The 16,977-nt window shown below is 36.7% G+C and overlaps 1 protein-coding gene across 1 annotated transcript in view; it reads right to left on the bottom strand.

Moving 5' to 3' along the window:
• HCN1 (hyperpolarization activated cyclic nucleotide gated potassium channel 1) overlaps nucleotides 1-16,977 on the bottom strand; it is a gene marked incomplete at both ends in the record, with an annotated part of 195,527 nt that overhangs the window by 159,266 nt on the left and 19,284 nt on the right. Inside the window, one exon of the mRNA XM_080362948.1 lies at nucleotides 12,488-12,911. Within this exon, the coding sequence (XP_080219074.1) occupies nucleotides 12,488-12,911 (424 nt within the window). The remainder of the gene's footprint in view (nucleotides 1-12,487; nucleotides 12,912-16,977) is intronic.

The raw sequence follows: 16,977 nt of genomic DNA, 5'->3' as shown, positions 1-16,977 counted from the left end.
CGAAGCCCTCCAGACTCAGAAGGGAAGGGATTCCCAGTCTACCGCTTCCTTTCTTCAAGACATTAGTGGGCAATATGGTGGATTTTCTTTGGTTTGTTTCACTTTATAAAATAAAGCATTGCTACTATAGGGGAAAAATTTTAACTAGGAATAAATGTGATGATTGGCACAACTCTACATTCTGCAGCTTTCATCTGGGATGTCTTACAAAAATACTCTGTTTAACTCAGCAAATATGACAAGTTTAGAAAACTGGTTTTCTCTCTTTTGTTTCCAAACATAAAAAAAGAAACTGAAGCATATGTCTTCTTGGGATGCTTATTTGTACTAGTCTAAGTAAAAACTGTCACTAAATCCTCTTGTGTTTTGCATCTCCAGCTACGGAAACAGGCTTGAAGGACCTGGAGCTACAAATCTGGTAGAAGGCCCTGACCCTCCACAGCCACCGCCTGTGGGCGCAGAGGACAGCCCTTCTCTCCTCCCAAGACTCTTACACAACGTCAAGGAAGAGGTGGGGGACTGGAAAGATGTTGGAGGATAAATGCCTGGGGGCATTTCTCGGTGTGAAAACAAAACAGCTGGAGGTCACTTAAGTATATTTGTAGCTCAGTTTAAATATAAACCACAGTTCAATCACTTTTATGCATGTAAAAGATCAGAAATGTGAAAATGCTAAAAGACATCTAACAGATTTATATGTCTGCATTCCTGAATCAGATTTTCAAGTGTAAATCCTCCACTGAAAAGACCAGTGCCACACCCCAAAATAGCATCTACCTACTCTGCTAACCAACCAGAATAGCACACATGCAGAACGTTACAAACACGCAAACAGAGTGGGAAAATGGTGTAAATACTGCACTTGCAACACTTATTATTGTCCCAATTATAGCGATAACATCCCAGCTCAGCTACTGGCCACCCCTGCCCAGGTCTGTGTGTACCTAACTGCACTGAAGTCCTCGTGTTAGCCAGAAACCTGCACCTACACCTGTCACAAACTGCATTGCTGCTTCAAAAGGCTTACTGTCAAAAGATCAAAAAGGAGAATTAAAGGAAAATGAAACTCCTCAAATGTGTATAGTAGTCCTGAAATTCAAGCTTTTAATATCTCAGGCTATACCTCCTTCGTGACTTAGCAAAAAGTTAACATTTTGTATTGGTGGGGAATTATTTTGCACTGCTCAGATGAAAATCCACTACTGGGCTAAACATTCTAATTCTGAAAGAGATAATCACCATGTCTAAAAAGTATTATGATATTCTTCACATTAGAGAAGAACTTTTAGAGAAAGTGGAAGGAAATCCACAGGAACATGGTAATGACTCACGTGGGACTACAAGATTCAAAGTTGTTTACATGAGGGGAGGAACAAAATTCTGCACTAACTAACAAAGACCTACAAATTTTGATTTTAGATGCTTACTTCTGTATTTCAATGTTAAATTAGGAAACCAAACACTTAACTTTCTTTCATTATCTGTTCAAAAATATGAGAAAGAAACTGATTCAATAGATGAAGCACCTTAAAATAGCTGAGAAGTCAAATAAAAGATGTTCTTATTCCTCTGTAACAAATAATGCCCAAAATTTATGCTGCTGTACTGTCACAACAATTTTGGAGTCTTAGTTCTAACTAGGTTGTTCAACAGAGATGCACATAGTTCTACAGTTATGTTGCTGAAGAGCTCATGTCTTCAGCTGGTATTCAGACTACGTTTACTTTATACAATGGATACATACACAGCTAAAAAGGGGGAGAGTTTCCCAGAGGCAAAATCTAAAGTTGCAAAAATGACTTGCTCACCCTGAAGAGCACTAGTGATTGGCTGAAGCAGACAGCATTGGAATTGTTGTGTCAAAGGAAAGCATCCAGTATAGCTGCTGTCAAATGCTATCAATTCTAAATGTTCTGCTGAGGTAAAAAAAAAAAAACAAAAAGGTTTTATTTCAAATATAAACTTACTTAACTGATAAACAAGATTTGACAAGAACTAGTTTCTCAACCAGTTCTGTTACAAACAAAAAAATACCTTATGTAAAAATCTTGGTGTCAATTAATTTTATTTTCACCAGCTTCCATGGGAATAGCCATGGGGTGTTAAAAAGGAAGAAAGCATGTAAAATTTTACTGGATTTATTTATAATTATGTTAAAAATAAGCTGTCCATGAATTTACTTGTTAAAAAAAGTTACAGTCTTGATTAATTCTGTTCATGCAAAGTATTCAGATACCTTCATTTCCAGTGCCTAGCAGTTACTATGCCAGTTAAAAACCCCCATAAACAGACTGATTTTTTTAAGATTATTTGAAAAAAGAGCAATAAAAATACCTATATATGATATGTAATCATTAACAGAAATCTAAATAAAAAATCAACCTATGGCTAAGTTACCACAATTGTCACATCATAGAATGGACAGAGAGATAACCACATTTATGGTATAGGTTCGCTTTGCCATGGGCAAAGTAAATAACTGATGGGGAAAAGAGCATTTATAGGAGTGATGCTGAAGGAAAACTGGTGTTTCGCTTAGTTCATCTGAAAGTCTCTGCAAGAAAAATGCAAGTTACTTGTTTGAGTTCAGTATCTTTAAAACTTCTTGGCAACCAAACAATGCAGTAGTTCTAGAAGTTACCCTTTCCCAAATGAAATTACATTTTGGTTGCCTTTTTTTTTTTTTTCCCCCATTTCCTCGTTAGAACATATCTTGACATTAAATTTCCCCAGCTGAAAAGCAATTCTCATGTGGGATGCCCAGTCATTTTTGAGACAGATGAAGATATAATTCATGTCTTTGGCTGAGGGAAGAATTGATCATCCTACAGAGAACTACTACATCTTTTTCAATCATGTGCTTTGGAAATCCCACAGGAAGGTACTCTTAAAAATAGATTCATTTTAAATTACACACAGCAATGTTCTCTCTCCAGATTCAGGTTTTGTCCATAAATCTTGTATGCCACTGCCTTAAAAGTATGAACAGAAGCATCAACTTGGCAGCAAAACTTACAGTTTTTAGTGGCAATAAAAGGTTGTTTGTCATGAGCCTTTGAATGTTGCCAGTCACTTAAAGTAAACTGAGCATATGATGCATGGAGAATTATTTTGGGGAGATAAAAATTTTAGATAGGACCATTTTCTTTGGTTTCTATTCAGAGGTATGTAGAAGCTGTCAGGAACCTTCACACCTGGAGATATATTCACATAAGTATGTTCATGTACATTTCCTTGAATTACCATTAATTTCCCACTTCTGGGTTTTTTTTTTTTGACAGTCACGTCTTTCCTTTTCCTACAGGCAGCCTAGCTGTACAATACTCATGGCTCTGATCACAGAGCAAAGATCACAGCAGTTATAAAATAATGAGCCATTCAGCTGCTTTCAGTTTTTTACAGATGGCTTCTGCCATGCCTGTACAGGGAGAACATATATGTGCTATTCAGGTCTCTGCTGTCGCTGTTCCTCACCTAGGAGTGCCCACTGGGATGCAAAGCAGGATCTCCAGTGCTGCGCATCATTTGTCACACAAAACCAAGACTGAAATGACATCCGATACACCACAGGGCAGCAGTTTGCACCAGATCACAAGGTGCAACATTCACTGGAAAGAAAGGCAACGCAATGACAAGGCACCCTATCAGGGTATGCAGGTGTACAATTAAGCTCGTTGATATTGGTTCTGAAAGCAGAGAGGCTGGGGAAAAAAACAAACAAACAAAAACAAACAAACAACAACAACAACAAAAACCCTCACCTGTTTTAAGAGGATAATAACTAACTAATAACTAACTAAAAGGAAAACGCTACAAGCCTAGATACATAGACAGGCCATGGCAAAGCATGTGCCAGGGTTCAGGAAGATGAAAATGTCAAGAAAGAGGGTACATTCCAGTGCAGTGTGGTGAGGAGCGCCTAACAGTTCAATCGCAGCCTTCATTTCTGCTTGGAAGCAAGCAGCACAGCTCTGACAATTCCTGAATTAGGTTATTTTCCTGTTCGTTTCAGGTCACAACTATATTTAGATCATATATTACGCATGTGGGATAATGTCATGGTTATTTGGAATAAACTCCATGAAATTCAGGTTAGAAATAACTCATTAAAGATAACTTGCAGCTGGAAAAGCCATTTCTCACTGTCATTTTAGTTCTTCATCCTTCTCTAAATAGGTTTATACAGTTGCATCTTACTCCCTAAGTGGTTAATTCAGATCATTTTATCCTTATAAAGCAGAACCTTGTTCCTAAGTAACTATTAAACCAGGATTCCGTTGTCTTCAAGGGAAACCATAACAGAAACCTACTTAAACAAGTAGTGTCCCAGGTATTTTGTTGTACTAGAAAATCAGAACATGATCCTCAGCCCATTGACATATGGTGAATTCTGCATCATTTCAGTGCCGGTCTTATTTGATAAAATGCCCAGGTGACCTAAGGAACAGGACAGACTGGGAGAATAAATAAAGGCAGCTGTGCATGGATGGTCTACCTAGCACAGAGCAGCACAAGTTCTCCAGATATCTCCTTTTTCTACCCTCAGGCCTTTTTGAGATAACTGAGGCAATGCTCTCCCACAAAACCCCACAAAATTCACCAACACACTCTTCTCTGCATAAGAGAATGAGAGGGTTTTTTTTATTTAAAAAGTGTTCACAGCAACTGACAACTTTCTCCTTAAGTCAGAACATAGTAATAGAATTATATCAACTTGAAATCTAATAAATCACCTTCCCACCCTTTAACACGATTGCCTAATTGAAAAAGGAAATGCCTCTTGTAGCCAAACGTTAGGAATAGGTTAAAAATGTTCATATCCAGCTTCTGATTTAGTTTTCCTGTATAACTTGTTCCTCAACTTTCAATTACTAATAATGCCCTTTAACGACATATTGTTGCTTTCTTTACTAAATAAATAACATATTAAATATTATTACCATGGAGTATAAATCTCCTATTTCAACAGATAACTGGGTTTATTTTATTATGTAGTCTAAAAAGCCACCTTCAGATTTGCCTTTTAAAAATTTATTTTAAAAGTAACTCTGTTTAAGACAGCATAAAATGGCCACAAGGTATGTCTAACAATCTCTAAAGATAACTAGCCCTAGCCACTACATATAGGGAATAACAAGAAGAATTAAAATCTGTGTGCTAATCTAAGGTAGATATTCAACTGGCTTTTTTACATGCAAAGATCTATTGGTATGCAAACAAACACAGAGGGGAAGGATGTTACAAGGCATTAGTGACAAGCTGAGAATATCTTTTAGTTAAATAACTGTTGCTGAGTAATTTAGAAGTGTAAACAGGCATTCTGAACTGGTCCCTATTAATACAAAGCTGAAAACGCAGAGATATCTGGATGGATTCTGCTTAGCCTGCAAAGAATAAACCCTAAAATTGTCATTCTTATTAAAATAGATTGGGGGTTGGGGGGGGGGGGGGGGGGGGAGAAATATGGAAAAATCCAATTCACAAGTTCCCCCTTCTGCCTCTTCACTGCTGGAACCAAAGGCAGCTGGTAACGCTTGTGCTCACGCAGGAAGGACTCTGCAGCATCGCAGTGCCTGCATGGTGACCGCCATCCAGACCGGGGACTGCCCAAACAGCTGTTCAGCCATCATAACCTTCTCCAATGGATTTTCAGCTCCAAGCAGGGAGCAGGACGATGAGACGCGCAGCTGGCAGCTCTGTCTCGCTCCGGCGTGCCCCATTGCCTGACGTGGGGTGTATCCCTCAGGCCATTACCCCGCGAAAGCTAAGTGGGCTTTCTACGCATGTTAAAAGCTTGGGATGGAAGAACAAGAGTCTTTTTTTTCCAAATCTGCAGCCAGGAGTAATGTGTGCAAGTTCTAGCAAATGCAAAAGAAGGAATTATCTCCAGAATTACTTTAAAAAAAAAAAAAAAAACAGTCTTTAAAAAATTATTCTAAAAAACTGTGTTAAACTTCAGTATCAAAGACAGTTCTGATAATTTTCAAAACTGATTGACTGCGACTAAGTAGAAATGCTACTGCAAGAGTGAACCCACCTTCTTGGGTTCAACAGCCAAGACTGCCAGCAACAGGCCCATTACCATAAAAGCAGACAAAACTCATGTAAAGCAGAAAACATTATCTTCCAGCATTTGAGTTCAGGGAAATTTATCTCAGGCTATGTTCCACATGGTTCATCTCCTAGGGAAAACATCATCGCCACACAATTACTCTCTTGGCATAGGCATACAAGAAAGGCAGCTCAGTTTGCTCAGCCTTAAAAAGGGGGTATACAGATCAACGAAGAACCTTTAAACTTGTTACACTTCCTATTTAATCTGTAGGAGGACGGATTATTCTTTCCACAAAAGTGATTATGTGTAGGCCATTAAGCAGGAAATTAAAAAACAAAATACCCCATGTCTTGCTCGCATTTCTGTAATTGCCTGCTGTACAACTGTGCTGGGTTTTTTTGGCAGTTAGTATTTATTATTAGGAGAGCATGGATCATAATGTCTTCTAATAGTCTCTATGGGTTATGTTTATTTTCCTACTGCTGTACAGAACAATAAAAAATGAAAAGTGAAAAATAAAAACTCGAGAGTATGCTCCATCGTCTACATGAGCGAAATTTCATGGATGTATGCTTTAGCTGCAGTGATACAGACTTTTCTGAAACAAATAATTCTCATTGAAATAAATGAAAAAGCACTGGCACAACTGAGCACCATCTGATGTTAAAAGAGGTATAGTTCCATGTAAACAAAAAGATTTATATGAAATAAGAAGTATTAGTCTGCAGATAAAATACCTTGCTGTCAACTGCTGTCGTAGAGACAGACCATCCATTAGCCAACATCCCAGTTGAATTAGGGAGGAATACCAGCACTAAGAATCGTAACCAGTAATGACCTGACAGCCAGTGATCCTTCTGGGGAACCAGGCTGAGCAACCCCCTGCCCCAGTGAAGGTAGAGAGCTCATCTCCTACCACAGCCATGTTGAGCACGGGGCACTCTCGAATTTTGTAATTCAAACTGCAAGCAAACAGCATAGTTTTTTAGATTACACAAGAGGTGGAGCTGGTCAGCAGATGTCGAGCACACATGACAACAGCTTCACCTGGTTCGGAAGATGCAGAACAAGGAGGGAGCTGCAGGCAAACCTTGCAGGTGTCTGAGATACAGTGCAGCATAAAATGGCAGTCAGGTGTGTCAGACGTACATACGCAAGCATCTGCACACTGAACAACAACATGAATAACTGCTTTGCATATTTAGTTAGTCCTGCTAGGGAATACTTCTTAGGAAAGAAAAATAAAACAAAGAACAAAAACCAAGCAAACAAACACACACAAAAACAAACAAACAAACAAAAACAAACCACCAAACAGCTCAGGTTTGGATATCTCTCATTGATCTACACAACCTGGCCCCAGCCATAGACTTTATGTGGGAGGATACAAATTCACTAATTTATATGTTAGAGGCATTTTCTAAGCATGACTTTAAAAAAAAAAAAAAGTAAAACTTGCTTTTCTGTTTCCTTCCCATAGAAACCAGTAGGAAGCCGGGATTTTCTCCTACTTCAATCTTCTTAATGGTTGGAAGGCAGAAGACACCAACACAGAGGCTTTGTTGCAGAATTCACAGACTTTGTGCCAGTAAGAGAAGGTGGGCTCTCCTACGCCTTCTTTCTCTGAGAGTTATTTAACAAATTTCCCCCCCGACACTCCCTATGAGCTAGACAACTCATATTTGATTGATGCATCTGTAATAGGCAATAAAAAAGTGTCCCACTTTAAGCTAATTTACTTTTAAGATGCCACTCAACCTGTACTAGTATGCTTATTTGAAGTACTTCACTAATTGACACAACTTTATAGGGCCTAGAAAATATATTTTAAACTATCTCCTTGGAGGGCAGGAATTAAAACTGTATTAGAATTATAAAAAATAGTCTATTATATCACCTCCCATTTCCATGGGACCATTAATTTAAAAAGTTAAACTGTATAATAACATAATTGATATGAAAATTCCACATATGGTAGACACAGTCCTGTTAAAATTAAAATAAAATAAAATAAAATAAAACAAAACAAAACAAAACAAAAGAAAAGAAAACAAAACAAAACAAAACAAAATAAAATAAAATAAAATAAAATAAAATAAAATAAAATAAAATAATCCAACCAGTAAAGATATGTGTTTTCATTCACCACTAGCAAGTACCCACCTACCTCATCATCTCTCCCTTCCCACACAGAAAACCTGCACTTCTCACCCAGATGCAGGGGAAAGAAAAAGTGGTTTGATTTTCTATAAGGAAAAAAAGCCATGTGTATACCTACCACAGAAACAGCAGGTTTCTGAAGCAAGAGTTGTCTTCTGTGGTCTGGACAACACAAGTATTCTTTTACAATATTTTTACTTAGGCAACAATAATGACTCAACAGCAAACACACAAAATATGTATTTTTGTACCATTGGCAACAAGCAGGACAATGAGGAGAGGACACCTACTGTTGGTCTGTCGTCGTTAGGGCTGGTAGAGAGGATGCAACAGATGAAATCATTAATGCAGGATCTGATTTGGCAAAGCTCTTAGACACTTACTTAATTTTTAAGCACTTTAGTAAAACTTAGCATTCAAACAAGCTTGTATTTATGAGCTTTTCTGGATCAGCGTTACTGTGATTATTAGAAATAAAACAGTAAAAAGTAGAATAAGACATGTCTGTGTGATATGCTCAGAAATATGTTTCATTAAATATCTAAGCTTTAGCAATAGCTAGAATGAATATCAACACTTATACAGGCTCATGAACCTTGAAAACGTTTGGCAAATTGAATTTGATTTCAATAGAAGTCAAACCAAATAAGACAGCGGCAATTTACAATTATCACATATATTACTAGATGGCTTTCTGCAAAATATAACCTTTATTGCACATCTTGCAATGAGCATTCAGTCACTTTGAAATTGCTTCTAATTCTACATAATCAGACATCTCAGAAGGAGAAAGACTCGGGGTACAGTTTTAGAAGTACCACTCCTGTTTACTCATACGTCTGCTAGGTCTTGTCCTGAGACAAGAATTGCTGTAAGCAAAGCTATTACAGTCTGATTATTAGGCAACTTTTGGCAAATAGAGCTATTTGAAAGAATCAGTAAATTTATATCATAGACAAAAGTAAAGCACAGTGGCATATCATTTGACATGTAACCATGTATTTATTTCTAATTGTTCATATATTTTTAATTGTTCAGTTATCCATGAGTATATTTAAATAAGAATTACATACTAGTTGCATGCAAACCTATGTTAAATGTTCAGGGACCAGCACCTTAGGCAGTCTCACAAAGTAAGTTAAAGTAAATAAGAACTAGGTCCAGTACAACCTGTTCAGGTTTTAGGAAGCTGTGCTGCCAAAGTTAAATTTGTGCAATCACCAATTTAAATAACAATATTTTTCCTTCATGTTATAGTATGTAATTTTGTTTTTGATATTTTTTTCAATATCTGAGTTGTAAAAACCTGGAGTATTAGATATTGTAGCTAAAAAGCAGTTTTAGGACAGTGTGAATTTGCAAACTCAGTAAATTAATTCTTGCCAACGTATCTCCTGTTCATTTGTTAAAGTGTTTCTTCCCATTTCCACTTCGTCATTCACTTAGATAAGCTATTAACATCAGACTGATATGAATATATCAATCAGATTTCATATATATTGCACCACAGGCTACAGCTGTGTTCCCTCGTACCAGTTAAGGAGAAAGCTTCTGCAATGTTTGTATTATTTACCTCAGTATTATTCCATGTGGCTGTTAGCAACTTGATCTTATTTAATTGATTTAAATGATGTGGAAATAAATGAAGAAAAGAGACCGTGTTTCACCAGTATCATATAAAAATGTTTTAAATTTTTGGTTATTCATGTGAACTTCATGATACCAACCAACTGAAGTCCAGGTACAAAAAAAAAGGAAAAGCTCAAGCAATTTCAGCCTTCCTTTTCTGTTGGGTGATGTATAAATACCTCAGTGGGATAACAGCCTTATTAAACAACCTGGTTCAGTCATCAATCAGTTTTCTATGAAATCTCCTCTTGGCAGCTTATGAAGAATGAGTTTGCTTGCTGTCCCCTTGGTATTTCTGACATAATGCCCATTATACTGGTTCCAAATACATGGTATTTCAGATTTATCTGCACCATATTAAACCAACATGTCAGCCCATATGCAAAAACTACTAAATCCTTTTAACCACACATTAACAGACTCTACTTCTGTGTCACAGACATTGGCTAACAGTTGCTCCCTGTGGTGCATGTGCAAACACACACAATACAGAAAAGATTAACATCAGCAGCAACCGTCACACTGACTGCCCCTATGGGATCATCCAACTATTGTTTCCTAATTCAGCAAACTTCATCCCTACACAGACTTTTTTATGTTAAAACACTACAATACTGTAACACACAATTTCTCCAGAGTGGTAATGGATCACCACACGGACCAGTTTCATAAGCTACATCCAAAGTAATCATCAACTACTGTGATAACAAAAGCCACGTATGAAGATCCATAACCACCTTCATTTCTGATAATTGTAAAATACTAAACAACAGAAAAAATAACTTCTTTTTCTTGCACATATTTCATTTTGGGTTTTATCAGAACCTGATTCAGATATTTAACACTGTTCCACATGTTCTTGCAGTCAACAGAAACCTTTTTTGAAAGCAGCCAAGCAGCTTCTTGCTGCTTTATTGCAAGCTCAAAAAAAATATACACCTGAGGCCCTCCTTCTTGAACATCCAGAGAACACCGTACTGTGCTATCAAACACAAAAATATAGACTCCAATTATTTTTCAATACTTGTCAAATAAAGTATCATACAGGAAATATTTCACAAGTTTTACTACTGGAATCAAAGGTGAAGTTGTAATCAAGCAGCCACTAACTAAAGATCAAATGGACCAAATCAATGGTTTGGACCACATCCTCTTGTCACTTCTAGTCCCACTTAGTGGCCAGTTCAACTATTTTTGATTTAGAATACCTGATTGTTCTTTGATAGCAGATGGAATGGGGGGTGCAGGGGGAATGGTATTCAATTCTCTGCTTAGAAAGGCTTCATAGTCAAAAGCTATTAATTCAAGCTGCCAGAAAATAATGTCATTGAACACATTTCAGAAGGTTGTCTCTCTGTAAAGCACAGAGACAAAAGCACAGCTTTATGGTAGAACTGCAAAATATGCTTAATCATTCAGCTTAGTTTAATTGAGTACCAAACTGCAGTGCTCTATTTTTGTGTCAAAAACAGAATAACACTGCATTATAGGGAGGTAAAAAGAAACAGAACTTACAAAATACAGAAACAAAAAATAATGACCTATTTGAAGAGCTTTTTGAGAAGAAGCTATAAATTTACTAGATTTTCCATATTTAGTATTATCCAGCATCATTCCATTTTTAAATATAATCTGATTTTATTTGTAAGATGGCTTCGCATTTAGATTTCTGTTAAACCAGTAAGTGGCTATAATACTGGAGATAACCAGCAGAAAAAGCATCAGAAATGGTACCAAATCATCTTTCAGTATTCATTTAATAAATCTTTATCAAAGTGGGTAAATAAATTTATGCAAATCTATTTTAATAGTGTTTCCATGAAAATGCTTTACAAAATAATCCTCATTACACTTGCTGCAAGAAAGGTTTAGAAAACAGCAGATATTTTTCCCATGGTCTTTAGCAGATCCTTTGAAAATACATTATGATATTTAGAACTACAGAAATGGGGACAAGCAAGAAGTGAAATGATTGAATCATAGTGGTAGGCGCCAAAGTATTAAACGCTTCCTAGCCATGAGCATGCCAAATTAGGGAATGCTACATTTCCTGGAAATGTCACCGTGCCAAATTGGCAGGCAGCACAAGGTCATGTCAGGAAAGAGTGGAGCTGACAGTTTAGAAGGCCATGACTCAAAATTTGAACTAACTCTTTTTTACAGAGAAGGTCAGAATTTCATATGTTCAGCCTACACACAGCCTTCAATGAGCATTCTAGGAAATCTACTCAATTATAAATGGTTTCAATTTCTCCTGAAATAGAAAAATATGAACATGTTTTAAGTTCTCTGTGATTGCAAGAGTATTAAGCTCATAAGTGCAAGTGCTAGTCACCAACTCAAATGCAGATTTAGGTGGCTGCTAAAATTTCTAATATTCTCAATAGGAGCCCATCCACACTATTGTGCTGATGGTCTCAAACATGTTTTTGGTCTCTGTTGTTAGCAGAGAGAAGATGATTACTCTGCGTTTGTTTGTTTTTCCAAAAAAACTTTTCTACTAGTACCTGTATTAATTAGACTAATCGGTGAGTAAAATCTCTTTTTCCATTCTGGTTCTTGTGTAGCTATTTGGAGAGTCCTGAATATTTTTTTGTAGGAATAAGATCTTTGTGAATTACGTTATAACCATATAAATCTTACCTCTTCCCACTGGTGTATGTATCTAATCAGTCTTGAAAGGCGTAATAAACGTAACAGGCTGAGGATTTTTGTAAATCTCACAATACGAAGTGCTCTTGCTGTCTTGTAAACCTCTGAATCCATTCCTTTTTCTACAATGAGAAAGATATAATCCACTGGTATTGATGAGATGAAGTCAACCACAAACCAGCTTTTTAAGTAATTCATCTTAATGATTTTAGGGTCCAGTATTATTTCAGAGCTGTCTTCATTTACAGTCCCAGTTCTAAAATTCATGATCAAGTCCAATAGAAAAACAGTGTCTGACGCCACATTGAAAATAATCCATGGTGTTGTTGTTTGTTCTGTGAAGAATGTGATTCCAACTGGTATAATGACAAGGTTTCCAACCATCATTATGAGCATGATTAAGTCCCAGTAAAACCTAAAAAAAGGAAGAAATAGAATGGTTGATGTGCTGTGGTAAAACATGCTTAGAAAAATGGTCTCTAACATGCCACCAACTTCACCTCAAGACACTTAAATATTTTGTTAATGCTAAGGAAACTCTCATTGTTTTAACTCATGCAATATATTTACAGTCAGCAGAGGAGACACAGCAATTATTACATTTCATTATGTGCCTTCCTTCTCAAGAATACACATCTAGGATAAAGACAGTACTATGGTTTTTCACTCCACAGCATATCTGAAAGTTGTGCATGTGTGGTACTCTGTAGACTTATACAGACTTGAGTTAAAACCTGTTAGTGGGTTTATACAACTCAAACTGATATCTGGTGCCTACCAGAACTACTTTAGCAATGCAGTATTCTTCTAAGGCCTCTACCCAAATGGAAACCCAAATATCTACCTCTTTGCAAATATGCTCATAACATCACAGTACTGGAATAAAATTTCAGGAAAGGAAAAAAAAGCACTGAAGCAAAAAAACATAAATAAAAATTAGATAACATCAAAACCTCCATCCACATTTACAACCCTAATTCAACTTTTATGCATTTTTACAGCCTCATAGTCTTATCTTCTTTCAGAGCTAGCTAAAGAAGCCTAGACAGTAATAGCTTCAACTTGCATAGTATAAAATGGGTACTAGAGACTTCGCCATTCTACTCCAGAAGTATCTAAAGTCTCCCCTTTAACACTGTTAGAATGCAGCTTACAGTGCCCAATACAGATTGTGAAGAGTGAGACTCATAACTTTAGCATCTGTTATGGAAATGATGAGTAAACCGACCTGTTACATCAAATATACATCTTCCCTGATGGAAGATTTCCAGAGTAGTATATACCAAACAGATTTTAAGCAAATGTAAATGTTAAACTGTCAACGAAAGTTCCATACAAAAACTGATAATGAACTTCAGAAAACCTGAACCCGATGCATGAGCTCTTATTCTGCTTGAGAACTTGATCTGCTCCACTAAACTTGATTTGGAGAGGCACAGAAACCACTCAACAACAGTCCCCCATGGACTCATTAGACTTCCTAGAAGACTGGAGGCAGCAACAGCTCCACAACTACCTCCTTGCTCCAGCCTCCATGACAATGGGGCCCCGTGCTGGGCAACATGTGATGGACATGCCACCAACACAGTCCTCCAGTACTGATTTCCAGGCCACTTCAATCACACTACCACCAGCCTCCTGGCATGCAACCAATACCATCGTCTTGGTAAAGGTTCATGGCAATGAACAATAGTGATAGTTCAAATGGTCATGGAACATTTCATAAACACAAGTTTAGTTTTTGCTAGACTGGAACAGAGCATATGGATTACACTAAATTTAGGAGATTGCTTCTTGTATTCAACAATCCAGGTTTATAAATTCCATTTGTTTCATGTTTATCCATGAAAACACTTCCGAGTTTACAAATTGCTGATCTGATAATACAAGTCATTAACTGTAACTGCAAAATACACTAAAGGAAGAGTAGCATAGGATTGACAGTGGCACGAGAACTCCCAGTTTTAGAATTCTTTATTCCAAGATAAACCTATAGAGATTAGGCTTAACTATCATTTGAGAGAGTAGGTGGCAAAGAACCTTAAACTAGTCCTCAGAAATTGCATGAAATAGACTTTATACGTAATTCCCTGTATACCAGAATGTGATTTATGTCTTACACATCTTTAGTCTTACAATAAATGTGCATACAAAGTGCTATAAATGTTCAGTTTTATGCAGGCTGTATGTATTTTTGCTTCACATGTAATGGTATTCACTATTTCTGTACCATATCTGACAAAAAACTTTCTGATTTCTCCTATCTTTTTAAACTTATTTAATAGGTTTCTTGCTGTGCTAGATTTATTTTCAATAATCTAGAATTACCATACAGAAGGCATCACTAAATTAATATATCACTGCTACTATGATCTACAGGTACAATCACCACAAACACTTTTACAATGCTATTGATCAAAATATTTCAAAAAACTCTTGCAGAATAAATGTCTCCAAGGAACCCCCAAAATGAGTGGAAAACCACTAGGAAATAACCACCAGAGGTGTACTTGTATCTGTGGCTCACTCCTAAGCAAAGCATTGCTTGATTTCCGATTGACCTTTATTTTTCACCAGCACAGGGACCAGTTATGCAAGGAAGGCGAACCAAAGCTGCACAACAACCAGCCACCGGCCAACATAAAATATTATACAGAACAAGGTGTTTTTATCCCACAGTAATCCATGGTTTAAAGGATCATTATGTACTGCGATTACGTAAAATACACTAGAGTTCCTGATGTTGAATGTCAGCAAAAGTGGTAGCGTCAGGGCTTCAGTAATAAAATAAGATTGAATGCTAAGGACTATAAGACTGCACCAGTTTTGTATTTTGATTCTGGCCCACAGTATAGTACAAGCTAGTTAGTCTGTAAGACAAATTCTTATTATATTAGATGTTATTTTTCATTTAGAAACCAATCAGACATTTTCTTTTAGTAAAATGTTTCTAAATGGCAATGTTACATGGTATTTTTCTTTCAGGTGAGAAAAGGCTAGATAAGAGTCCCTGTATTGCCCTTCTGTGACCTGTGCAGAGAAAGTAATACAATGCGTTCCCTGCCTACTTGTTCCGAACATCCTACTATCCATGTAACCAAGAGCGAGCTGAGAAGCTTCACAAGGCAGTGAAAGGAGATGCTATTGAAGCACAGAGGCAGCCCTTTGTTTCAAGCTATTTATAGTTTTGTTTATTTATTTTTGCTACTTGCCACAACCCCCTTCCCCCCAAGTGAAGCTGGTTATAAATTTAACACTTACAGTCTCAGAGTTCTAGATTTATACACAGGTTTATGAAATGTTGACTATAAGCAAGGAAGAGATAGGCCTGTGACACAAAATTTTCAAGAATGAGGGGGAAAAAAGAAAAAAAAAGAGCCTGGGAGTAATGAGATCTTTCAGAGCTCATAATGAGACGCAAGAACTGACCTTAACCCCTTAGCAAACTGCCACAGAGCTTAGTACTACTCTAAAGCTAACTCGGTACAGCTACTACTACTTGCTGTTTACTGAAAGTACAGAGGTTGCACCACACTGCACTGAACTATTCCTGAAAATTTTAAATGCTTCTAAATAGCTCAGATATTTAATATCTCTAGATGGAAAAAAAGTATAAAAAAACAGTTTTAAGGCACATTTTTTCTAAATTGTAAAGAATTGTTTTATGCAGAAATAAAAAAAAAAAATTGTTGCTTTGGTATTCTCAAATAAAACTAGTTGGATTCATAGCACTCTTTCTGTGATCTTTTCGCTCTAAATTTATAATATCTACTATACTTTCAAAACTTACAGTAACAGCATGGTGTTCCTTACAGCTCTGGAACATGGTGCTGAAGCTTTGGTGGCTTATTTATTGCCACAGGCTATCCTGAATAGGATGAACAGTCTGTTCAAAATGAGTGCCTACACAAGCAGCGATAAAGATTTAGTATTAATTAATCAATGTTTGTACTAAGCTTAATAATGTAAGGCACTATGAATTCTAACAGGCACTTCATTTTCCACTTTGTATGTCCAACCCAAAGAAAACTGAGTCTTAAAGAAGGAAATTTCAGCACTAAGTTAATTTGCTGAATAATCTGCTGTGTATACTACTGTATAAAATGTCATTGAGATCTGCTTTCTTTATTATTTCCTGGTTGCTGCCCATTGACACAGGAGTCTCAATGACCTTGAATCAGTCCAGTTTGATATGTGATTATCCTTGTGGTACACACAAATTGACCCAGCGGAAGTTCTCAGCAGAGTGAACAGCATCTCAAAGGCACTGGGTGCTATGACTGCAGGTCACAGAACAGTCACAGCTTTGATTAAGATTAAGTTTTCTGAGTTTCCAGATCATGAAAGTGAAAAAAAAAAAAAGAAAAAAAAAAAAAAGAAAGCAAGACATATCAGTAAAACCTCATGAAGTTAAGTGACATATACTCAACAGCCACCTTATTACGAAGCAGAGGGTTTTTGAAAAAGATATTAATTCAAAT

The sequence above is a fragment of the Nesoenas mayeri genome (assembly GCF_963082525.1).
Source record: "Nesoenas mayeri genome assembly, chromosome: Z".
Classification (NCBI taxonomy): domain Eukaryota; kingdom Metazoa; phylum Chordata; class Aves; order Columbiformes; family Columbidae; genus Nesoenas; species Nesoenas mayeri.
Note: the sequence above shows the minus strand (reverse complement) of the source record. Positions and strands in the feature narration are given on the sequence as shown.